Genomic DNA, 26,816 nt, shown 5'->3' on the forward strand with positions numbered 1-26,816 from the left:
CAGTAGATGTTGAAATTTGTGGCTCAGCGGTAGTTGATGTTTGCATGTTAGTCATGTGGGATCGGGCTGACTGAGAAAACAGCCTTGCAAATTTCTTTCTTTCTTTTTTCCATATTTCTCTCTACACACGCAGCCTAATTGTTACACTCTGTTGTATAATGTAGCTTCAGTCAGCCATATAAGGATAGAATTTGGATGACAACCTGGTCTGAGAGGCAAATGACCTTTTTGAAGTGCTCTGCAGGAGGTGTGATTACAGTTAACAATGTCCTTCAGTTTGACTCTACATCAACATGTTCACAATCCTTGAAAAACTCTCCTCATGGGCTGCCCCCGACATGCATGCTGAGGTTTGTACAAGACGGGCATTCCACATCACTGACACCTCCAGCTTTTTAAGACCATTTGAGTGTAGAGACTCTGTGACTCTGAGCAATGTCAGAAAAGAATACATTCAATTGTTCAACTGTAGTCGCTACAAAAGTGCAAGGTTCAAAGAGTTATTCTGCCTCCCTGCGATGGGGGGAACGGTGTTGTTTTTGTCTGGGTCCTTTTTTGAGTCGTTGCATTTTTCTGTCACTTCTTCTAAAGCGGGAATGAACCAGCACGGAGAACAAAAACACAGGAGCGGAAATAAATTGTTGTTTGGTGGAAAACCTCTCCAGCGCCACAGCATGTTCTCTGTCGAGTGCCCTGATAATTAATAACTTGCCTCACAAATCTCATTAGAGCATAATGAGGGAACAAGTGCTATTAGAAAGACATAACGGAGACGGTTATCTTCTAAGACATATTGTAAGCCGTGGGCAGACTGACAGACTCCGCCGCGCTTTTAGGACAAACATGTTGCAAACAGAAATCTTGTTTTTATGTTGTTTGATGCACTCGGGGGATGATATCGACTTCAAACATTTTGGCTTTTGTGACTGAACAGATATTTGTTGGTTCTCATCTGGGTTTCTTTTGAGACAGGATGACTCAGTTGTTTAGGAAGGTCAGTGCCTGTATGGTAAAAATGTGCAGCAGCTTTGAGCACATCCAAACAAATCCTCTGCTCCCTGGACGGTTCGAAAAATATACTTTTTGCAAAGGCTGTTACAGCCCTCCTCATTTCTGCAGCTCTACAAACTGCAGCTACTACAACGCCTCCAGTTTCTCATACCCTGGCAAATAAGACACTACGAGAGATGTGGCAGTAAACATTGTTACACAAGTGAATCAGGGAAGTGATCTGCTGTAGGGCAGTGCTTTCTTTACTTACGTTCTTAATACCAGAGGATTTAATCAAAACGGCCTAGATACTGTCGTGCAACACGCATTGTCTTCAAATAACACAGAAAGAAATTGAAAAACCAAAGCTCATTTGAGATTATGATTTAAAAGTGTTTCATTGTAATCATGAATGAGGAGTTATTTTATCAGGTAATCTCTTCCTCTGTCTGTTTAGATATCTGCTCACTTGTTGACGAGGCAAACGGCATCAAGTGGATAAATAAAAATCCAATAGCATCTTAATTGTTCTGGGTTTTCTGAGTAAAATTGGCTTGGTCTTTTCCATCTCGTGTTTCTTTTGGGATTGATCACTGATGCTTCATCACTCATTATCATTCAGGCCTTGGGTCCTGGCTGTTGGAGCTGGAGCTGGAGCTGTGGGCGGGTGGGTGCAGGGGGGGCTCAGCCCCAGTGCAGGGGACCTCTGGTGCATCGGCCCAACTAGGGGACTCTCTAACTGGTGGGGAGGTTGTTATATCTTTGCAGGTGGTCTCCTTTCTACAGGAGCTCACTCTGCAGGTGGGGGGAGAGATATAGGAGAGGTAGAGAATGAACTCAACCTGGGTGTCTATTGTCTAGTGTAGTTTGGGAGATGATTGGATGATGGGGTGGGTGCAGTTTTCTCTGGGGTGGAGTTGGGTGGGCTGCCCCGGACTCTGTGGGGCTGGGCGATGCTGCAGCTGCGGGCCCCGGTCCGGATGGGCCTGGGCCCCTTTGCCCTGGTGGGTTCCAGAGTGTGGGGGTGCCTACTGGGGTCAGCGGGGGAGCTGGCCCCAGGGAGGGGCCGCTTGCCCCTCTCTTTCTTCCCTCCCCATCCTCAGCTGCCTCCCTATTCCCGCTCTACCACACCCACCCACACACGCAGGGCTTGGGGTGCAGGTATGTCACCAGGGTGCAGGGGAGGCACTCCCCCTCTCTCCCCTTCTGGCCGCCTGTGCCTCAATTTTATTCTGCAACCTAGACACCCACATTACTCACACTCTCACATAACACATACATATAGGGCCTTGGGGGTGGGCACGTTCTACAGCATCCAGAGGATGGTCAGTGTACTCCAACCCACCTCTGGCGCTGGTGCCCTACCCTCAACTTTAAATGCACATAGACACTAAGGGTTTTCAGGAGGAGCCGTGCTGCTCTCTGAGAGGAAGCAGGAACCATGCTCTCCTGTGTTTTAAATGCACTTTAGAACAGCACACAGCAACACTACATATGAGCTGGCGTTGGGAGGTTTGGAGTCTTCACTCACCCCGGTTCTGTTAGCCGTCAGGGCTGGGGGGCTGGGAGGAGGTGCTGGCCGTCAGATTGGGGGCTGGAATGCGGGACCTCCCTGCTACTGCAGATAAGGAGGTGGTCCGCTTGCGTCCACCCCAGAGAGAAGGGTTACATCTCCTGGGTCTAGGTGCGGCTTGCCCCTCTGGGGGCGGGTGTACCTGGACCTTGAATATAGAGTATGTTTGGGGAGTGTGACTGTCTGTGCAGTGTCTATTTGTGTCTGTCTACACGTTGGGTGAGTGCCGAATATTTGGTTGTGCATATGGGGTGGGAATGCACGTCTGTGTCCGCGTGTGCCTGTTCGTCTGTGTCTATATGTCAGGTTGGGTCTTAGACTCAACCTCTCTGGGTACATCTCAGGCCCTCTAAAGTACGGAGGCCTATCTCCCCTCACCACACTCCCTGCTGGTGGCTGATGCCCTCAGACGTTGGTGTGTTGGTGGTCCTTGTCGACTGGGGCTGGGCGCTCATGTTTGTACCGGCTCACTCCTGGTGGCCGATTGGCGGGGCCTGGCACCTGTGGCCCGGCTGGGCCCCTTCCGGGGGGTGGGGTGCCCTCAGGCCTCTGGGCCTGAAGCTCTGTCCTCTCTGGCACAGCTGGCTGCCGGCAGAGCCCGCGGGCATGCCACTGCAACCCCCTCTGGCCTCTGCTCCGTAGCTGCTGGGTGACCTCTCGTTTGGGGCTCTACTCAGCTCTTCCCAGGAGGGTGGCACGGTTCCCCCCCTTTTGGTGGTCCTCCTCGGGTCCTCGAATTCTGGGGCCTCTGGACATCTGGGGCCTGGATTTCCTCCATACCTGCTTCATACCCTGGGGGACGGGTCTATGGCTCCCCACACTCCCTAGCAGATCGTTACATGGAGAAACCTTTGGAATACAAGCATGCTGATCCACACAGGTGTGCACACAGGTGTACACACGGGTGTTCACAGATGCGGACTACACCTTTCTTGGCTGCTGCCTCAAAGCACATTGTGCGTTGTCTATCTTGCGTGCTGCACAATATCGTTTAATGTTTAGTATCTACTGTTATCTACTGCTAGCTAGTTTATTGTGATGGTGCTGTTTTTTATTATGTTCCTCTTTTTTTGTTTGCTTTCTCTTCTGTTTTTCTTTTTCTCCATACAGGTGATCCAGGTGTTTTGTTTGTTTTTCTTTCTTTCTTCCCCACTTTCTCACCGTCTCTTCTCCCCTCTGGTTTTCTCTCTCTCCCTCTCTTTCTTTCATTCTTTCTCCCTGTCCTATCCCCCAGTCATGTCTGTCCCGTTTGTAGCAACTGAAAATAAAATAAATACATAATTATAATAAAGGTCAATCAAATGGACCAATATGGCAAGGCCATGATGATCCACTTGGTAAAATAAATCCGCTTGGCATCTTTCTTGGCCTTAAGACAACAATTCTGATGGCTAAAGATCCAAACGGGACACAAAAAAAACCAAAACAAAAACAAAAAAACTTAGTGGGGGCTGTGTGCTTTGGAGCTGGTCCTGAGCCTTTTTTCACACCTTTACTCATGTGACGACTCACATGTCAGTCAACAACATCAGGATCACCTCCAAAGGGGACAACTCCTACTAAGGGTTAAATGTTTGGGACTCTCCACCATTTGTTACTCCTCAGCTGTAACAGGCTGATGGGGTGTTGTCGTCACCCTGCGGGTAGGCAGCATAGATACTGAAGTTTGTGAACATGATAACTTGAACAGTATCTGAAAGTCATGTCTTCAAAAATAAGGGAAAAAATCCAGCAAAGATCTGATATAGGACATGAGAGTCGCATCATCAGAAATGGTCTCTGTGGAAGGATGGCTGTCGCGAAACCATTCTTAATTCTTGCCAAATTACACAACAACTGGACTGAAACTAAGTGCATGTGATTAACCCAGCTTTTAAATTTTTAGTTCAAATGGCCATCAAAATATGCAGAGGTGGTCAGGAGTTTTATTTCAGCCAGTATTGATGCGGATTTTGTCAAAATTGATGGAATTATGAACCCAGAAAAGTGCCACCGGATTTTCAAGTGCCACACAAGCTCATCTAAAAAGGGTGTGATTAGTAACAGCTTCATTTTTTTCAGCATGTCAAAGATCCCAAACACATTGGCAGTGCAGTAAAAGCACACCTGGAGAGAAGGCACAATGAAACACACACAGAAAATGGAACAAAATCAGCCAACATCCAAAGAAGAGTTTGAATAGCCTTCAAGAAGCCTGGAGAACTATTCCTGAAGTCTACTTAAAGAAATGATAAGAAACCTCGGCTAAGAGAGTTCAGGCTGTGTTGAAGAATAAAACGAGTCATACTAAATATTGACTACCAGGGTAGTTAGACCTGTTCAAACTCTGTTATTGCATTACATATTTTATTTCTATTTATTTGTGCACACTTCAATAAATCAATACAGCTGTGTCCGATTTTTCTAGCAAACAATAAAGAAACAACTGGTCACTCAGTTTAGATAGAACTGTAGGTCTACAAGTTGTAAATAGAGTTTGGGTGGAACGGAACAAATTTGAACTAGAGATCTGATAATACCGACTAATTTGTCACACATACACACACAGAAAGCAAACTCCAGCACAATATAGTAAAAGAGAGTCCAATAAACTACACAGCAAAGCCATATTATTTGTCAGAATTTAAAAAAATGGTCCAAAGCCTTCCAGAGGTCTGGTGCAATAACATAAAATCAGCCTCTAAGCATACCCCTAAAAAGGCATGTTTGAGCATCAATAAATGTAAAGAGGCGACTTAAAAATAAAGATTTACCTCCTTACAGTTGACTGGGAGATGGAAATCGATTAAACTAAATTTACAGAATGAGATAAAATTCACTCATTTGTGTGCACCAGTTACCTATCATTTATTTTTTTAATCAAAGCTAATGTTTTACTGTGTTCATGACCAACCGGTCAAACACCAGAATCTGTTGGTAAAAGTTTGACCTTCAAGTCCTCCAGGCGAGTTTGGTCATTTAATGTGACATTGAGGTTGGTTGGAGGGTTGGTGTTGCTGCTGGGTTGAGAGCAGCACAATATGAAACCAGAAACAGGAGTGTGAGCTTTGAGAGGTACAGTGGGGCAAAAAAGTATTTAGTCAGCCGCCGATTGTGCAAGTTCCCCCACCTAAAATGATGACAGAGGTCAGTAATTTGCACCAGAGGTACACTTCAACTGTGAGAGACAGAATGTGAAAAAAAATATCCATGAATTCACATGGTAGGATTTGTAAAGAATTTATTCGTAAATTAGGGTGGAAAATAAGTATTTGGTCACCTCAAACAAGGAAAATCTCTGGCTCTCACAGACCTGTAACGTCTTCTGTAAGAAGCTTTTCTGTCCCCCACTCGTTACCTGTATGAATGGCACCTGTTTGAACTCATCATCTGTATAAAAGACACCTGTCCACAGCCTCAAACAGTCAGACTCCAAACTCCGCCATGGCCAAGACCAAGGAGCTTTCGAAGGACACCAGGAAAAGTATTGTAGACCTGCACCAGACTGGGAAGAGTGAATCTACAATAGGCAAGCAGCTTGGTGTGAAAAAATCAACTGTGGGAGCAATCATCAGAAAATGGAAGACATACAAGACCACTGATAATCTCCCTCGATCTGGGGCTCCACGCAAGATCTCATCCCGTGGGGTCAAAATGATCATGAGAACGGTGAGCAAAGATCCCAGAACCACACGGGGGGACCTGGTGAATGACCTGCAGAGAGCTGGGACCAAAGTAACAAAGGTCACCATCAGTAACACACTACAACGGCAGGGAATCAAATCCCGCAGTGCCAGACGTGTTCCGCTGCTGAAGCCAGTGCATGTCCAGGCCCGTCTGAAGTTTGCCAGAGAGCACATGGATGATACAGCAGAGGATTGGGAGAATGTCATGTGGTCAGATGAAACCAAAGTAGAACTTTTTGGTATAAACTCAACTCGTCGTGTTTGGAGGAAGAAGAATACTGAGTTGCATCCCAAGAACACCATACCTACTGTGAAGCATGGGGGTGGAAACATCATGCTATGGGGCTGTTTTTCTGCCAAGGGGACAGGACGACTGATCCGTGTTAAGGACAGAATGAATGGGGCCATGTATCGAGAGATTTTGAGCCAAAACCTCCTTCCATCAGTGAGAACTTTGAAGATGAAACGAGGCTGGGTCTTCCAACGTGACAATGATCCAAAACACACCGCCCGGGCAACAAAGGAGTGGCTCCGTAAGAAGCATTTGAAAGTCCTAGAGTGGCCTAGCCAGTCTCCAGACCTCAACCCCATAGAAAATCTGTGGCGGGAGTTGAAAGTCCGTGTTGCTCGGCGACAGCCCCAAAACATCACTGCTCTCGAGAAGATCTGCATGGAGGAATGGGCCAAAATACCAGCTACTGTGTGTGCAAACCTGGTAAAGACCTATAGTAAACGTTTGACCTCTGTTCTGCCAACAAAGGTTATGTTACAAAGTATTGAGTTGTATTTTTGTTATTGACCAAATACTTATTTTCCACCCTGATTTACGAATAAATTCTTTACAAATCCTACCATGTGGATTCATGGATTTTTTTTTCACATTCTGTTTCTCACAGTTGAAGTGTACCTCTGGTGCAAATTACTGACCTCTGTCATCATTTTAAGTGGGGGAACTTGCACAATCGGTGGCTGACTAAATACTTTTTTGCCCCACTGTAGATAAATGAAATGGCCCTCTGAGTCTTTGTGTGTAACCCAGCTGAGCTAGAGTAAAAAAAAAGGCACCATTTCTTGGATATCCTTGTGCCTTCTGCTCAGTTGCTCAGCTGAATTTCTGGCCATGAAAGCAGAAAATACCCCAAACCCTGGGTGAAAGAGTGGTTCAGCATACTCAGTCAGTACACTTGAGCCGGAATGGGTGGACATTAAGAGGTCCAACGCGCGGGCAGGGAAGAAAAGTAAAAATCCTTGACAACAGTGATCGGAGCAGTTTTAGCTACATGACGGTTTTAGGCGACCTTGAAGCAAACTGGAAGCACTTTTCAAAAAGCACGGCTGGAGATTTAGATGTGGACCAGTGTCATTTCATCTTTTAACACAGCTGAGCAAAACGCTCCACATGATCACTTTTATCTACGATTAATGGGCGCACACCACATATTTTGGGATTGGTCCAGTGTACTGTGAGATTGTTGCTGTCAGGGAATGAATGGCTTGAAATAAGCAGCTGCTGACATTTTTCTGAAAGGCTCCACGTTAACCTTTTCTCCAGACGGAAGCGTCTCGCAGCAGTTTGCTGACATTCTTGCACTGTGCGGGTCTAACGAGGGGTTTTAGAGAATTTAGGAGACTTAAAGCTTATTGTGTCTTCATAATCAGTACAGTATGCATACAGTTTCAGACTTGCATTGACTGTTCAGGTAATTATTTAACGACAGTCTGCAGGTGGGTTGCTTGGCAGAAATTTAATTGCGAGTTTCTTTGTGACAAATATTTGAGCAACAAATCTGGCTGCATGTCCAGTTCATAGCTTGTGCTGCAGATGGACTCCCAGTTTTTATGGTCTTGTTTTATGGTGAAGGTAGTCGCTATTCTGCTCTGCAGCCGCCGTGAACTCAGCATAGCAGCATAGGAACAAGCGCTTCACCTTCAGCAGCTTAGAGCGGCTTCCCAGGTCAGAGAGAATCTTCACAGAGGATCTCCAGAGATGGAGATGAAGGACTGCAGTCCCTCATCAGCTGCAGTCTAAAGCCTTGATTGTACTCTGTTGCTGACATGGACACAGACAACTGGAGACAATACAACACAGCAGTCATTCCTGTAATATTTTGCTGAAGTCTTCTTGAAATCCACCTCCCTTGGGTGTGTGAGCAGTATGTGAATTTTAATGCAAATTCTTCTACGACAAGTCAGAAAAAACAAGCAGGTACGCAGACGTCCACGCAGATTCTCAGCGTCGTTATTGACTAAATGTATGTCTCACTGACCCGAGCGCGCTCTGGCAGACTCAGGTTTTATCAGATGCAGTCTAAAGCCTTATTATACTCCACTGTGGACATGGAAAGAGACAGCTGGAGACTCCACATCCTGTAATACACAAAAAGAATCACCTGATTTCAAAGGAGTATTTTTTTCAGTAATAGACATAGAAGCTTGCGGTAAATTTGAAAAATATGGTTGAATAGTTTTACATACAAAACTTCCAATCTTCATAATTGTTTGAATGAATGTGTTCCCCTCGTGAAGCACAGCTTATGTCTATTTGATAGTCCAGCTCGCTCCATACTTTTGTGAGCATGTCTGGAGTCACTCCAGCCGCTGCTTTTGTTATGCTATCTACCAGCAACAGGGTGAAACTCACAAATCCCCTCTTTCTAACAGTACATGATTTGATAATTACTGGTGAACGGCTGCAGAATTAAAGTGCTTTGAAATAGGATTATCCTTTTTGATACAGCCTGTAGAGGTCTGCTAGCAATCTGGCACCTGGAGCGCATGCGTAGTATCTAACTGTAATGCAAATTCTCCACAGACGAGTCAGCACAGTCGCAGCGTCTGATGGCCAACTTTCCATCACTCAGGCTTAAGTGGACTCTAGTGGATTTTCGGATACAGAAAGAAAAAAGGCCTAAAAGTAAAATTATACTTCTGTGGTTACTGTGGAACTTCGTAACAAAACCCTAAACCATAACCTACGGCGAAACCAGACATGTTGCTGTCTAGAAATGTAACTGCATGTCACCGCTAACGTTAACAAGTATGAATGTGGCCATGGTGTCAGCCACCGGCGTACGCTGTATCGTAGGTTCTACATAGATTCACCACAGAAGTCTTAATGAAGCTCAAGACTGTAGAGTTAAAATTTGACCACAGATTGAGCGACTCAACCAAGAGGAACCTGAATGATAATGAGCGACGAAGCATCAGTGATCAATCCCAAAAGAAACATGAGATGGAAAGGACCAATAGCTAAACTGTCAAACTATGAGTAAGGGGACTGTCTACAAGTACTTTGGATGAATTTTTAAAAAGTAATAATAGTCTAAGATGAGATATACTTTGGGGGGCCATTAATAATCTGGCAAACCTCCCCAATAAAGTCTTTGCGAAGCACTAAAAGTAGTCTGCTAGCTAATGTTAGCCTGAAGGCTAGGATTATTGCTGTGTTGTGAAAAGCCTTTGCTTCATCTTACCTGTACTCTGAAACTATACAGAAGCTGGTTGTTTAGCAGTCAGCCTTTTAAATATCCTCTCATCAACTTCTGGCTTCTTGTAGATTCTCCTTTAATAGACGTTGTAAAAATGTTGAGTCGCTCTTTGAGTTTGCAAGCGCTTTGGGGTTTTTAAAAGTAGTTCTGTAAACCAATTATATTACTGTATATCCTGGGCCAAACACTGATTCTGACCAATGTCCAAGACTGCATTTCTCCTTAAAATGTTGGGTGAACTGTAGATTATTCATCTCAGAAACTGCTTTGGTCAGATCTCTTTTAGTTACACAGATGATTAGATGTCTCCTGGATACAGCATATCAAGTATCACTGAACTGCTGACTTATGAAGCCTTCACCACTGTGAGCAACATATCGTAATTACTTTAATATGTTATGGAGTGTACGCGGACATTCATCTTGTAGCGGATCCATGTCAGTGGATTTTTTCCTGTTACAGACATCAGATGCTTTTATGTAATTCAGGCAGAACCTTTAAAATAAAACAGGGCTGTAAAGTGCTGCCAGCACTGCCTTGAGGAATCACAAGGCAAGACACCACATGGAGCTAGACTTCCCCTGTTTTCCCTGCACACTCATTAAACAAATTCTCTCAACCCTGAAATGTTGACAGGAGAAAGTGTTGGCGAGTAAGCTGCTAAATCAACACAGAATTTCGCAGAATTGCTGGAAAACAAAGTTTGTTTCAGAAAGGTTTTAAACTCGATAATCTTACCGAATTATTTACGAAAATAACAAAACAAAGCACGCTTTTTAATCATTAAGTCATCAGACTCTGAAAATTGTCCACTTTCCGATTGTTAGCTTTCATCTTTTTCTACCTTTTACATTCACGCCACAGCTTTCTGTTTTTGCTGATTGCTCAAGAAATAGAGAGCGACACCAAATGATATGTCTCTGTTGTTGTGCTAAATGGGTGGAAGATTTAAAAAAAAACAACACCAATCGTTGTGGCTTTTACAAAATACATTTTTTATCAGCTCTGAGATGATGCTAGTCCAAGCTGAGAAGGAGAAAGAGACAAACACAAGCCAAAAATAAATGAGAAGGGAGGGGGGTAACAAAAATAATCATCATAGAATTTCACAGTGCAAAAATCTATTATGTACACAGTGTTTGCTTGTATTTACATGGGCATGAACAGACATACAAAATATATAGAATCCAGAATCCACAACACTAATAATATGTCTTACAGTGTGCACAAGATCCAGGAAACATCACCATAATAAAAATGAAGAGGAAGATGTATTTCATACTAAAATAAATAATTTTTCTCTCATACTAAAACATTTGAATCAGTAAAACCTATTCTGCCATCATGATTGTCTCTCTACGGTCCTTCCTAGTTCCTTACAGCCAGCTGGTAACATAAAAGTCACTGAAATATGAAACATATCCCAATGTCTGTTTTATGCAAAGGGGTGGGGGCTGTAAGAGGATTTGACAGGTGAAGCCATGAAAAGGGACCGAATGCATTCAGCTTGTGCAGCGTGCGGTTTATGTACTGTAGAGAAGCTGCGCCATTACAACTAGTAAATAGTGGCATCCCTGATTTGAGTAATTTCATCAAAATGATTTGATTTTCTGAACTGATTCATGAGTGACTGTGTGATTCGCTCTCAGTGGTGAGTGCTCAGATGTACTCAGATAAATCTCCTATATAGCTATGAAAATATTTTTTTTAAATAGTCTGCATTCATATGATTTTCCTCTGATTAAAGAAAGCAAATACTTACAGATTAATGAATATCAACAAGCCAATTCTTACAATCATTACAATGTACAAACTTATTCTGCATGGATACCTGTGGAGCATCTCTTATCCATAGTGACAGTGATCTCACAATGTCTATGAAGATTAGATATATTTAGAGCTTTTTCTTATTCTAATCTCTCACAGGTGGTGCCCGACAGTTGACAATGAAAAGGCAAATAAAAATTGAGCACACATTCAACAAATGCACCACGTACACATAAAATGACAGTAAAAATGTTTTCTCATTATATAAATATGTGTGTAGCCAATTTAGTTTTTAAACACCTTTGAATTGATTTTTGTGATTTCAGAATTATTAATAGTGATTCTTTGTTCACAGTTGAAACTAATCTCTAAAATGATCAAAGGCATCATGTATTGAGGTTGGGATTTTAACTTGTCTGCCACCTTAGGCGTGCGACGAACATGATGACAGTGCAGAGTCAAGTGATAAAGGCTCCAGTCACACAGGCCTACAGCCTGGTCAGTGACTCCATGGCAACAAACTTGTGTTTTGGTTGCCTGTAGTTACATGCAACACACTGACTTGCCCACAAACACTCACAACTCTCTGAGCAGCAGTGAAAGTGCAAAGAGTGCGACACAACCTGGCAGCAAAGACCGTTTTCCTTCACAGTAAAAGCCTTCAGAAACATGTTGGGTGGATCGCTAACATTTACTTTGAAGGTCAACCTTCAACATCAAATTTTGATTTCATTTTAGTCACAGTCTTTTGACTAAAACATAATTTAGTTTTAGTCTAGTCGTAGTTAACTAAATGTTATAAGATTATAGTAGACTAAATCTAAGCTGGACTAAAATAAAAAGTCTAAAAGTTTGTTGAGTTGCTCCACACGGTTTACAAAACGTCTGATCTTCCTTGACATGAAATACAAAAAGTGTCCATAAGTCTACGCTTCTCTTCCTCGTCACTATCTAGTCTCCCTCCCGAAGAAAATAATAATAATAATAATAATGATAATAATAATAATAATAATAATAATAATGGATACTTTATTGATCCCCATGGGGAAATTACTTGTTTTTCTCTGCATTTGACCCATTCACTCAGTGAAGCAGTGGGCAGCCCACTAAGCAGGCGCCCGGGGAGCAGTGTGTAGGGACGGTACCTTGCTCAGGGGTACCTCAGGGTAGCCGTTAAGTGGAAAAGAAATGTAATTAGTTTTGATTGGATCTCGTTTCAGATTTTTTTTTTCTATTCTATTTCTATTCGTTGGCAAAATGTCAACATGTTTCAACATAGTTTTTGCCCTCGTACATTAGTTTTTATTTAGTTATCACCTTGTTTTTGTCAGAAAAATAAAGATAATTGACTGAGCGGAACATTCTCTGCTCTCCATCCACTTTGTCAAGTCTTATTACATTACTACTAGTTGGTGGTTTAAAAGTGAGTGTTTGTAGACAACACAGTCTGCAAATTTACAGGTGACCACAACAGTTTGATCACCACCACAGCAATCATAAGGTGCTCAGGTGCTCTTTGCATTCGATTTCACCAAGTGACAGCCAATCACTTGCTAAGCACTTGGGGAACACACACTTCACAATCGGTGGTTGTATCACGTCCAATATGGCAGACAACTCTTGAGCAAACCTCTGTTTGAGTAATATTTTTTTAAAAAGGTTCGAGGTCTCCCCCTCCTCCAAGTACTCAGCCTTTAGTTTAAAGTACTAGATAAGTAAATGTGTTTACATGTTAAAAGATGTACATCTTTATTTTGGAGAAATCAGCACGAGCGCCAGCGAGAACAACTCACGCTGACGCACTGCTGAATTTCTGCTTACTAAAAGTGCAAAAGATACCGAGTATCACCAGCTTTATTATATAAGATGTTACTTCTACATGCCTTTTACCAAGAATTTAGCTCAACTTGGAACGCTTTTCCATTTTGACAATGTAAGCAAAGAGAAGTTGCTGCTAAGGAGGCAAAAACAAATCACAGTAATGTGAGCAGCCAGAGGATTTAATAGGCATTGGCTACATGCTCTAGAAATATAAATGTTTTGATCTGGTGGAACTGAAATGTCTCTTATTGGACATGCAGTTTAAAAAATGACCAGATTTGAAGGACCTTGCACAGATAAATGCAAGACACAGCATTTACTAAGGTTTCAACAAACCCTTAACCAAGCCTAATAAAGAAAAGGCAGAGGAGTAATAGGAACGTGTTTAGGACCACTGATGGATGAGTTTAAACATCATGTTTGTGCAAGACCGTGACAAAGACGCGAACATGCATTTAAGACATCGGTAGGTTTAGTGTGCGCATACAGTTTGGATTTGATCTTTAGCGAGCCTTTCTCTTTTCCCAGATAAGAGCAGGTGACAGATTAGAGACATCATGAGCTCACAAAGGATGGCTGAGGATAAATTAGAATCATTGGCAGAGCTGACTGAATCATAACTCAGAACACAGTGGATCAACTCCGGTGGCTCTTCGGCCTCAACAGAACGGTTTTATTTTTAGCTTTGAAGTATTTCGTGTGTGTGCATTTTTGCGTCACAGCCCTGTGAGCTTCAGCATCGGCACAAATACAGCAACTGCATAACAACAAAGCAGTCAGGAATGCAGCATCACGGGACATTTACTGAGCACGTACTAGGGAATCGGCAAGGATAAAACATTGATAGAAAGTGTGGGTGGGGGGAAAACAAAAATCTTTTTAAAACATTTAAAACACTTTTTTTTTTAAATGAAACATGGTGAACATACATTATGTACACAATTCCAGAGGTTGGAGCGGAGAGGGTCTTCTGAAAGTTGACCTCTTTCATGGCACATTTGATCAGGTCGATGAGGTTTGCTGACGTTTGCGTGTGTGTTTGCGTCCGTGTCTTTTGCTTTATGGCACCTGTGCTTAGCTGGACATAGTACGCCCCCCCGCGGTCGTGACCACCAAACAGTACCCTTTGGTATAGGTGAGGTTAGGAATGATTGGTTCGTCTACTTCTCTTTGATAGTCATCATCAACACCATTGCAGTCATTATTCACCTCTACATCATCGCTGTCACCTTCAGCACCGTCAGGAAAAGAAAGAAAACTTTGCTACCCTCACACAGTCACAGTTATTTCCACACTAGTGCAAGCCTCCATCACTGCGAGCGGGCACACGCAGTTTAGCAGCTTTAGGAAGTTGACACATGTCAAAAGCAGCTCTCCTTACGTCACAAGTTCTCAACATCAAAGTTCTGAAAAAGCAGCTGCAACAGCAATGTAAAGTAAAGTGTCAGCCTTGTAGCTAATCCACGTCAATGAGCTTTTTGTTTTCAGGCCTCTATCATCCTCCTGAGCTGAGCAAACCCCGGAGATTTAATCGCTGAGATATGGCAGGTGAACTGAATTCATTTTCTTCTTTTTGCTGTACGTTTACTTTGTTGCTCGTCCTCGGCTTTTTCCACCGCTACGCATTTTATCCTCGGCGTTACTCAAGCGTACGTGTCTCCCGACTTTAGCGCCACCAGCTCAGAGTCCTCCGTGTGGCTCCCGTTCAAGTGTTCGGTGTTACAGTCGTGATGGTACATGAAGGCGGGTACCTCGGTGATGGAGGTAGCTGTGTAGGACGTGGAGCGCATCGAGCAGTGGTCCTTTCGTCTCTGACCCCACTGGGTTTTATACTGCATCCACTGTCTCTTCACAGCTGCCTGCACCTGGATGTCACACAAGCACATAAAAAAGGTAGTTTAGTGTCTCATATCTACAAATGCAGCCTTAATAATAATATTTTACATCTAATTTAATTATTTGACTTCACTGCTAGCTTTGTTTTTGTGTTTTGAGTCGGAGAAGTTTGTGACAACACTGATCCAACTGACAATGATCTTAACTGATGTGCATGTTATTACTGCAGCATGTGTGGGCCACTCAAATTTCAATCACATTAGCAGATGACAGCTATAAAATGTAAATATCCATTTTTGGGGGGCGGGGGTGGCCAGGTTGTGCATGTGGCCAGATCATCTCACTATAAAAAGAGATAAATACACAAGGTTTATCTTTCTAGTACTGGGCAGGAACCCCATTTGCTTCAGAACTGCCTTAATTTGTCGTGGCATACAGTCAACCTGGGGCTGGGAACATTCCTCTGAGCTTTTTTGATGAGTGAGTGAACTTATTGTCATGTTCAAGATACCAGTTTGTGATTAACTGACATTTGTGACATGGTACATTATCCTTAACAACCATCAGAAGATGGGGTACGCTGCTGACATGGTCAGCAACACTACTCAGAAAGGCGGTGGCATTTAAACAGTGCTCAGCTGGTAGTAAGGGGGCCTAGCAGCTTGAACTATTGATACAAGGCATGATCAATGCATCATTGTTGTTTACACCAAAGTCTGAGCTTACTATCCAAATACTGCAGCAAAAATCGACACTCAGCCAACATGTTTCCAATTTTTTGTCTGTTGTCCAATTTTGGTGATCTTGCACAAATTGTAGCATTGGTTTCTTCTTCCTATCTGACAGGAGCATGGTCTAGCTAAGACATCTTGCATGTTCTACTTTGGTCATTGAAGCACATCTACCTCAAGTATCAGCATTTTGTGCTTTCAGAGATGCTCTTATGCATACCTTGGTTGTAACTCTGACCAGTCTCCTCTAATCTGACATCAACAAGGCATGTGTTCGCCGGGTATTTCCTCATTTCAGGCCCATTCTCTATAAACCTAGAGATGGTTTGTAGGAAACTCCTAGTAGACAAGCAATGATGATGCAGTGACAATGATGCCACATTAAAAGTCACTTAAATTACGTTTTTCCCCATTCTGATGCTCAATTTAAAATTTGGGAGGTTGTCTAGACCTTGTCTAAATACTGATTAGATATATGCAGCAACAAGCAGCTGAACAGGTGTACATAATGAAGTGATCTATAACCATGTTATAAATAAACTTACTTCCACACATTTCACCTACTAAATCTAACAACAGTCAAATGGCATCTTTCCACCGATGCCATTCAAAGGTATGAAAACATGACCATGATTATCCCAAAGGGTACATACAATTTTCTCTTTCTGGCATCCTGACTAAAAAACAAAGTGCACAACTTCTTTCTCTTCAGGCTTTGCACCAATTAAATGATCAGAATATGACTGTAGTGATTATATAAGCAACAAATCTTCCAGCACTTTTTGAATAGGCATGTTGACAACCATTGTTATCTTGCTGCAACCATTTGACGCATTAAACACATTAATTTACTGTGAACCAAATCCATTTGTGTCATCACAAAATCCATTACTACCCTCGTGACTTATAGCACGTAACCCTTCATAATCCTTCTATTTAAGCCTTAATGCGATCATTAGTCACAGCGTTACATGCAGAAACTTCAATCAATCTCGCCCCAGTCCAAAATTCAGCAGTGCTTTTCCCTGTCAGCTTGCTTGAGAATCGTGTGTCTGATATGTCTTAGAAACTATGAGGTAATTGAAATAACAAGGAAATATGGAACTATTTTTTTGTCAATAGAGTCTTCCTGCGTGTTCCTTTACAATAACAATCACAAATAATTCAAACTTTTCAGGCAGCAGCCCTGCAGACTGGCCGCTGGCGCTGCATCTGAACAAACAACAGCAACTCTTTGTCATGGTGCTGGGTCGTTGACCCAGCGTTTTGTGTTTTCTGATTATTTTCCTCTGTTCTAGTTATTCTGTGTCCTCCCCCCTTGTGTCCGGTTCGGGTTCTAGATTTCCTGTTTTGTTCTGAAGGTCTCTGTCTGTTGTCATTGTGTTCAGCTTGTCTCCTCCGGTCATCATGTGTATTGGGTTCAGCTGTTCTTCCCTCCTGTGTGTGTGATTACCCGATTACCTTGTGTGTGTATATTTAGTGGGTGTCGGTCTGTGTTCGTTGTCGGCTCGTCTGCATTCTATGGTGTTTCGTTCCTGTCTCTGCGTCTCTCTGCCCCGCACCCCTTTTGTATGCTCTCAGGTTTGTCATTTAGTTCTCCCAGTTTAGGTTTCTTCAGTTGTTTTGTCATGCCTCACTGCCTGTTTTTGCCACTCCACCACTTGTAAATAAACGTCACTCGAATCATCAGTCACTGCCGCATTTTGGGTCCTCCTTTTCCTCCAACACCACACGGCTCACCCCGCCAGCCGTGACACTCTTCGTGGAAACCAATATTAGTGTCACACTACATGAATGCTAAGTTGTCTACAGCATATGGTAGAAATCTTTCTTCTTCCCAAAACACAAACTACTAACGGTGCAAAGGTAATCATTTTATTCAGTCATGTCTTAATACCACTGTAATTACTGTGGGTACATTAACACAGAATGATCTAATGATATAAATTATGGCACTAATTGTCATTCTGAGACAAATGAGCATCTGAGTCTTACAGCTTCATGCTGAACGTCGTGCTTGGTGTCACAAATACAGTTTGAAAGCTGTTTGTCTCACTGACCTAACCTCACAATGGGGCTATTGAACAAACAAGGCAGGTCTTTGTAGTTTGGCCTTGAAATAAAAAAAAAGAAAGAAAGAATTGAACTCAGCCCAGGAAACCCGTGTCCTGATTAAGAGAGCATGAATTGGCCATTATGCCGGTGAAGCAAACAAACCACTGCATTCCCTTGTGACAGTTCGTGTGTTCACCCTTTACACGTATGCCCTATGCATTGATTGTGTTTGACAAATTGTTTGCATCCTTTACGGTGATGAGACTGCTTTCTGTCTGCTCATGTACGAGTTAATAAGTGACATATTTTCCAAGCTGGATGCATAAAACAGAGCTTGACAGTGGGTTGCTAGGTCGTCTTTGCCAAACACCTCATGCTAAGTGCTCTAACACTTAGCGTGGACATTGTGCTGTGAAATGCGTGCGGTTGGCGTAGGGCTGCGTGAGTCACAAAAACACCACGATGAGCTTTTGTTTTAATGCTTCCAGTGTTTTGAGGGGCCACAATTCTGTGAAACTTTAAGATTCTTACCTAGTTTGTGTGAGTTAGGATGATGTTAGCAGATGTATCAGCAAAATAAAATCTGATGCTGGAGTCATTTCCTTTATGCTAGCTGTCGTCAGTTCTGACACCCAGAAGTGTCGGTACTGGAGGGGGGGAATCAAGCCTGGTCTATTTTTATGTTTGCAGAGGCGCGATCCCTGGCTCTATGCCTGGTGTAGCCAGTTTCACTGATTTTTGTGAAGGCTTATACCGCAGCCACTCTGCAAACACATTATTCCACTTCCTGACCTCCAAAACTTCCATGTTGCTTTCACTGTATGTTTTGGCTCATTGTTCACGTGTGAGGTGCTTCTGTTGAAACACAAACCAATAAATTGGATTTGATTTAACCTGAGCAGAAATTAAAATGTTACACTCCAGAATTCTGCTTCTGTCTTTTCTCAACTCACAAAAAATGAAAACACTAGTGAGTGAACATGTTCACAGCACGTGTTTGCCTTGTCACAGTACAGAAAGCACAGGTGGACTTCAAGATGTCTCATGTCCATTAGGTGCCGCAGTAAGCCTTAAGAATGGAACGGCACAGACAAAAGCAGGGAATTCCCAAAGTGGGATGTATTTTTCCTACTGTGACAAATCAAAACATATGCAATGAAAAAGCATACAAGCTGATGCCATCACATTTCCCCCACATTGTTTTACAGGTGATGGTATACTGTATGCTTTGGATCATTTGCCGATCCAAGCATTTTCCATGCATTTCTTTCTTCCCATCCTCCTGCCAGATTTAAGTGTTATTCTCATCTCTCCAAAGAATGCTTTTTTAAAATTGCTCTGGTTTCTAAAAGTGTTTTGGCAAAGTCTAATCAGGCTGTTCTATTCCTGGAAAGTTGCCTGACTCCTGGAAAATGTTGGGAAATTAATTTTTTTCTTTATCATGGAAAGGATCCTACGATCATCCACCACTGTCTTCCAGAGATTTTTGTTGTTGCTAACAAAACCATCAAGCACTCCTTGCTTGGCCAACAGCAACAACTTCCAAATATAAGAAGTGTACATATAACAGATCCACAGTGGGGTTTTTTTTGCCTTCTCAGGGTTGTTGCTTGTTATACAAACTCAAGCAACTCTGGAAAAGCACCTTTCTCTGGGACACCAAAGCCTCTTGTAGCTAAAGTCATCATTGTAAAAATCAGATTTTGTTGGAGATGAAAACAATTATTTTAAGAAATATCAAGATCCTAAATTCCCATAGTATTTTCCATTTATCCTTATCAGGGTCGCGGGGGAGTGCTGGAGCCTATCCCAGCTACCATAGGGCGAGAGTCAGGGAATACCCTGAACAGGTTGGCAGTCAACCGTTCGCTCTCACATTCAGACCTATGGGTAAATTATATTCAATAATTAACCTGACCCCACTAATTGGATGTCTGTGTACTGTGGGTGGAGTATTTTTTTCATTGTGAAATGGAGAAGAAGAAGAATTGTACAGTAAAATTCTTAGTGCTTCTGCACACAGACATCATTTGCTTTGCATTCTGAAGGACTGCATGAGGGCAGAGCCTGCACAGCAAATGGTTGCTCTTAATGACATCCCTCACAGTATGGGACCGTACAGTAGGTTCTGGCTAGAAATAGGACCCTGGCCAAAACTATTTTCATGGTGTGAAGTGATAAGCACAGGAGACCAATCCATACAAATTTATTTCACTTGGCTTTAATGTTTTCCATAGTTTGTGCATCTCTGCAGTATTTTCCACTATTGCAACAAAACACCTCATAAAAAAGCATCAATATTTGTTTGGGGAACACAATTTACAGCATAAATATTTCTTAATTAAACGCCTTAATTAAATATTACAGATAATAGCAATTAAATAGTTGTTTAATTGCTTGATGTCTACGCGCCATTTACACACTGGTGTGGACTAGCAAAATGCCTGAAATGTGTCCTCTAATGTTACAACCCTTGTGGAGACTTGAGCTTGAAAGCATCTTTCACACATTGAGTCTGGAGAGCTGTGAGGTCTTCACAGAATTATTAACCTGAGGTCTGCGTTTAATGCAACTCCAGCTCATCGGTTTGGTGAAGCATTTGAATCAAGTTAAGGATGCTGCTGTCAGACAGCTGCAGACAGGCTTAGAAAGGCTGACAGGAGAACGAAGAAAGAAGAGTCAATATTCAGCTGAGCTTGGAAACCACACAGTCATTTATAAAGTGTGTCTTACTCCTCGCCTGACATGACCCTTCTGCTTTTACTATTGTAGCACCAGACTGGTCTCAGAAGAGGAAAAAGCGGAGGAATGTTTTATAACCTGCTACATTTGGAATTTGGAGAGATCTCTGCGAAGCTACAGCTATTTTACCCACGTACTCAAGGCCAAAACCAAAACTATGAGTCTGTGTTTGGTATTCATGGGTCACTTCTCGATACAGATGGAAGAGATCTGACCTGAAAACAAATTTTGAAAATGTTTTACCTGATGCAGTCTGATGTGTCATGCATAATGTCATAAGGGATGAGCGGTTTTATTACACAATCACTGAAAAGCTCCCAGAGTAACATGTGCAGGTTGACCTTTCCAAAAGGCCAATTGCTCAATCAAAACTACGCTATTATGATGTCAAACATGGCACAGGGGTACAATATTTTTTAAAGGAACTCTCAGATATTTGGGGGATTATTCACTTTCTTGCCAGAAGTAAACCGCTATGATTGATACCACACTTAAATAAAAATATGATACTCATAATCAGGCATGTTAACTTAGCTACACGTAGCGACTAAAGACTAAGACAAGCTTCGTCCTGGGGCTAATTTCCCTTTGTTTCCGCTAAAGCTAATTTATTAATTACTTACTGATTAAAGTGAACCAATTGTGTCAGACACACAGCGGGTTGCGAGCACAGCAGCCCCACCACCTTTTCAAAACTTGTTTTTGGAAGGGCTAGCATATAAGAAGAAAACTGACTCAGAGAGAGAGGGAAGAAAGGAGCTAACGCAGCTTGTTTCAGATACTGGGAAACCCAGAGAGCAGTAAAATAGGCGAGTATAAAATAAATAAAAATGATTTTGAACTGTAAATCTTGCAACACTACTCTAGTAGGATCCAAAAATAGAAATATGGAATTGGAAATGAGCATCGTAAGCTCCCCTTACTGCCTTCTTACACCTAGCAACAAATGACACGCGAGCAGCGCTAATGTTAGCTAATGAGCTAACTAAATGACAGCCCTTACCTCCCCATTGAAGAAGCAGAATATGGTTGACACCAGCAAACCCTGAAACAAAGATGGAAAAAGGAGATAATCATTTCTTTTCTAGTAAATTCAGTTTGCTTTTTTACGTCTAAGAAAAAATCACAACAGAAGTAGTCTCAGACAGTGCAGCCATCTGCTGAACCGTTGGAGGAAGGAATTGCTTAGACACATGATTTATTTATTTATTTATTTTTTACAGGGTGTGACTTTATAGAAGTGAGACGGGAAAGCAACTTTTAAAGAGAGAATACAAAGAAATATTGGGGCAACAACAGAATTATCTAATGGGCCATAAATATTTCATGGATTGTTTAACTCTTTCCCCTGTGAATGCCTACCAGGGTCAACCCTCATTTCTTTTTCCTGAACTGAGCGGCTTCTGTCGTATTTCACGCCCACCTCCTTCAAATGTCGTCTTTATGGGGGAAGGAGTAAATTAAGAATCTTCTAAAACATAAAACAAAGCTATGGTTGAACCCAAATGTTTTTTTAAGGGAGTCACATGAATAGATAATAACAACCACAGGGCAGAGAACGATGTTTTTAAGGGCGTAAAAGTTCAGTCATGCAAAATTAAAAATCAGCATCGTGAGCCTGGGGAGCCCAAGGGTACGGACAAATCTAGGTTGTACACTGTCTCAATTTTGCACTAAGGTTTCCGTATAAAGTAAAGCTCATGCTAAGCATATTTATTGCAATAATTTAATTGCTTTTTTCCAAGGTCATTATGATTTAAGCCCGAGGTGCAAAACGGCTGAATCCCCAGGGCAGTGAAGCTGCACTAGCCTCCTTTTTCAAGTCGTTGTTAGATTACTCTGAACTGAGCTCCTGTGTGTTTGCTGCAGCTCGTGCCTACCTGGTAATGCATGAGTATGTGCATTATGTACTCGTAGACTTCACCAGCCAGCCGGTTCTCCGGCCTCCAGGGAATGATGACAAACTGTATTCCCAGCAGGGGAACCAGGATCAGGGTGGCTCTCACTGCCTTCATGTACATGTTGGACTCTGCCCGGTGCGTATCTCGCAACTTGGTAACCAAAACTCTGATAATATTTAGCAGGAAAAAGAGATTGACCTACAGAAAAAGAAAAAACAAATCATGAATTAAACTCTAAATGAATACAAAAATATAAAGACTCATCATGTAAAATTAGTTTTTCGTGCTTTTTCTGTGCGGAAACAGTGGATTAGCAGACTTACAAGAAGTGCTGCCACTATAGGGCCGTGGATGGCGTAGAGCAGATGGGTCTCCACACTCATCCAACAGCTACAGAAGGAAAAACATATCAGTCAGTGCTGTCAGCCTCCCAAAATACACATGCGTGCACACACATATGAAAACACGCGCGCCTGCACGCTCTCACTCTACCGCACACAGCCCAGCGCAAATGTAAACATCTTCTGTTTATTTGCCGAGGTTTCTGGAACATTACTCACTTGTCGTCAAAATACTTTTTCCTTGCCACGGCGTGGATGGATACAGGCACTAGAGGAAAACCTTGGAGAGGAAAAGATGGGAGCCATATGAGGTCTTGAGTGAGTTTTGTGAAATTGCATTTGTCATTAACACAACTGTGAAAGCGTGGTTTAGCTTTGTTTGTTGGTCTAATGAAACTTTCCTTGGAAAGCTGGGTCCTCCTTATTTCTGCAAACTCTCCTGCGACAGCTTTATTGTTGCACCGCTAACAACAAAGACAACACTACCACACGGTTAATTTTCTGTTACTTTTCCCTCTAATTTGACATTGTGTAGGTAAACACCCACTAGACACTGGGCACAGATTTTTCTTCTTTTCCTCTGGATATAAACACAAAACTCCATGTAGGGTCCATTTTCAAAGAGGCCCTGCAGTGTGCTGGCCACAGATGGATCTGACAAGCTGGCCTCCCTCCATCCATCCACACACACACACACACACACACACACACACACACACACACACACACACACAGCAAAGACTCTACTCAAGGTTATCCCAACATTTTTAATGATGATCATCCATCCAGTTCCATTGCCTGCTTTTTTTTTTTTTTTTTTTTTTTGGACAGACTGTGTTATTCCTGTTTGGAGCAGTGTGGAAAACAAGACAGGAGCAGCACCAAGCGACAGGAGGGCCAATAAAGCTGTCAGCATGTCCACAATGAAATACCTTTATCCAAGACCATGATTTCTTGCTTTCACATTCAGATATTACAATGCAAACTCTGCCCTCTGATCAAACAGACGACTGCTCGCGAGCATATTTGCTCTGCGCTTGCTCAGATCTACGATATACTGCTGCTTGCACAGATTTCCTGTGATCCAGTCTAATCCACCTTCTTGCATGAAAGGTGCTTGTTTGTTTATCAAACTTCTGGGTCCCAGTCACTACCTCTGCTCACTTTGTAAATTTAATAAAGTGACAGCCAGCTTAAGGGAAAAATAAATCAGCCAGCCTGCGAGTCAGTTCATTGTTTTATTCATTTGTCACTAGCAGTCTTGCTCATCTAATGAAAAGCTTGATTTAGTACATACAATAAGCCTACTATAGTGTGTTCTTCTAAATCAGCGGTACCCAGCCTTTTTTGCGCTATGCACCGGTTTAATGTCAGACAATATTTTCACGGATGTGTCGCGGATAAATACAACAAAATAAAATGATACGACCAAGACAAAAACGGTGGTATTTTGTAAATATAATAATAAACGCGAAGTCAGTGTGTAATTGTATAACTTTGTTAACAGCGTCCTCCTGAAATGCGCCAACAACATTGAGAGTAACGTCCTCCTCTCTGCCCCCTTAACGTGTAAATATTTATTTCAAAATAAGACAGACAACTACAAACACCAAGTTGACGATAAAAACCATGAAACCATAAATTTCACACCCAAGCCTCAACTCTTGCGGCCCAGAACCAGTCCATGACCCGGCGGTTGGGGACCGCTCTTCTAAAACATATGGTGCATGCATGTATATAAAATCGTGACTGTACAAAAGGAAGGCACAAATTTCTAAGTCAGAAAATATCTGAAAATATCTGTTCCTAAAGGACTCTCACAGAATTAAAGCACATGTACTCATAAATGGGGGAAAGTACAATGTCATTGGTCAACACCATATCTAAGACTTGAAAGGACAGTAGATGTAAGTAGGAAATGTGAGAACAAAGAGCTGGGGAACGGCATACGGCGAACTGTCTCCTTTTTGGAATCCCCACCACCACCACCGCAGGGTTATCAGCTCATACATAAAGATGCATGAGCAGGACTGGAGGTCCAAGAGCAAGTGAACAAAAGAAACTCGGGTGCAAGGATGGAAATGTTTGCAAGCATTTGAGTTCAGAAGACTATTAAACTGAGTGCAGACGTTTAAGGGAGAGCATTGTCTGAACAGGAAACGTACAAATGATGCTCTTAAACTGAATGACCGCACGCTTGATATTAAAATAACCTCAGTCACAAGAAAATTGTTAGATTCTACCCAATCTTGTTGAACTGCTTCTCTGGGATTTTTCAAGCTGCAAGAATACGTTTTTACAGACACACTACAGCAAAGAAACAAAACAACAAAACGGGACGTGGTAAAAATGACTCACCCCAGCCCAGGAGGTAGTACCAGTGCAGGTGCTGCTCCTCTGCAAACACCGCCACCACGATGAGCGTGTGCAGGTAGATGCCTTCACAGAGCATCCAGAAGTAATTACAGCCCAACATGTACATGTGAAAGAACTGCAACACCTTACAGCCAACCTGCAGGGAGAACAAAATCAATCATATCAACCTTTTTTCTGCTTTGCAGTCTTTTTTTTTGAATAAGATGATCCAGTTGAAACAGTCGTGACATCATCTCAGCAGGAGACATAAAAAAGATTTAATGGGGTGTTTCAGCACTCGTGGCACAAAATCATTAGCCAGTATTATTCTTTTTCATACTGAGAGGATGTTTATTCATTTACCCCCGTCGGTGGTGGGTTAAGTTGGGAATCATGATTTCTCTTTGTATTTGGAGCCCTCTTTGATTGTGTTCGTCTCACAAAGCAGTGGGATCAAAGCCCCGCTCCACATTAGTGTTTTATAAAGAGCTGTGCAATTTTCTATTTATGCATCCACCATAAAGCGACATCATGTCTCGTTATTTTTTCAGTTCCTTTTATTGAGAATTGAGACGTTATGATAAGAGATGATGACTTGATGACACATTCTTGGTATGTCCGTTTAAAAAAAGAAACAAAACAGTTGATTAATGCCATAATTATCAAGAGTATCTGGTGCAGTGCCATCAGTTATAATTCCTCTAATTAATGCCAGACAGGCACCAATAAACCTGCCTGTGTTCAGAATCTACTAAAAAAAGAAAAGAAAAAAATCTCACAAACTTTTCTCCTAAAATAAGTTAACTTCCACAACATTTGTCATTACCGAATCTCAGGAGATTCGTTAAGGAAGCATGTTTTTGGATGGGAATCTCTGCCAGTCACATCAGCTTTCATGGCTTTTCCCCACTCATCCAAACACAGATTGCTTCCACTTCCCTTGCGCCCAAGTTTGGATTATGTGGTTCTAGCAAAAGCCAAAATGGCACCAATTGTGCATTCATCCAGAGGGTAATGGGTAATTTCACAAATTGCAACTACCAATGCAATATATTAGTGCTTCTCTACAACAGTCTAAGATACTATTTATAAAAACTATTGAGCATCTACCTATTTTTTTCCACTTATCCTATTCTGTGCTGTTTGGGGGAGAGAGTGGGGGTCCTTTATGGGTTTATGGGTTCAGTCACTCATTTCATATGGCATAAAAATTTCTTTTTTCTTCACATTCATGCTTCTTAAAGCAGGATTATCAGCGGTATGCTCCCTGACTAACAACTTGTGATTGACAAGTCATTAGCCAATGAGTGAACAGTTTTAGGGTCAGACCCACCGCTCCTCGTCACATCTATTTTTTTTTAAACCAAGATGTAAAAATGTATTTATACAGTTTTAACAACAAGAAACTAGTCACAAAGTGCTTTACAGAGACACCAAAAACAAGCTCCAAATGAAGACACAAGAACCAACAAAAACAGATGAGTTTTAAACTGTTTTTTTAAAGGATGCCACAAAGTCAAGGGTGCGAAGAGAGGGTGGTGAGCTGTTCCA

General features: G+C 42.2%; 1 protein-coding gene across 3 annotated transcripts in view; it reads right to left on the reverse strand.

Moving 5' to 3' along the window:
* Positions 1-12,500: 12,500 nt before the first annotated feature.
* calcr (calcitonin receptor) overlaps positions 12,501-26,816 on the reverse strand; it is a 62,623-nt gene continuing 48,307 nt past the window's right edge. For all 3 annotated transcript variants that reach the window (XM_086279357.1, XM_086279358.1, XM_086279356.1), the window contains 6 exons: positions 25,269-25,422; positions 23,130-23,190; positions 22,893-22,959; positions 22,549-22,767; positions 21,672-21,713; positions 12,501-15,169 (listed from right to left, as the gene is read on the reverse strand). In XM_086279357.1, the coding sequence (XP_086135483.1) occupies positions 14,948-15,169; positions 21,672-21,713; positions 22,549-22,767; positions 22,893-22,959; positions 23,130-23,190; positions 25,269-25,422 (765 nt within the window). In that variant the 3' untranslated portion in view covers positions 12,501-14,947. The remainder of the gene's footprint in view (positions 15,170-21,671; positions 21,714-22,548; positions 22,768-22,892; positions 22,960-23,129; positions 23,191-25,268; positions 25,423-26,816) is intronic.

Source organism: Aulonocara sp. 'chitande type north' Nkhata Bay, linkage group LG22, assembly GCF_057382095.1.
Source record: "Aulonocara sp. 'chitande type north' Nkhata Bay isolate Kocher_YH1m ecotype deep benthic linkage group LG22, A_spYH_male_GT1.1, whole genome shotgun sequence".
Lineage (NCBI taxonomy): Eukaryota > Metazoa > Chordata > Actinopteri > Cichliformes > Cichlidae > Aulonocara > Aulonocara sp. 'chitande type north' Nkhata Bay.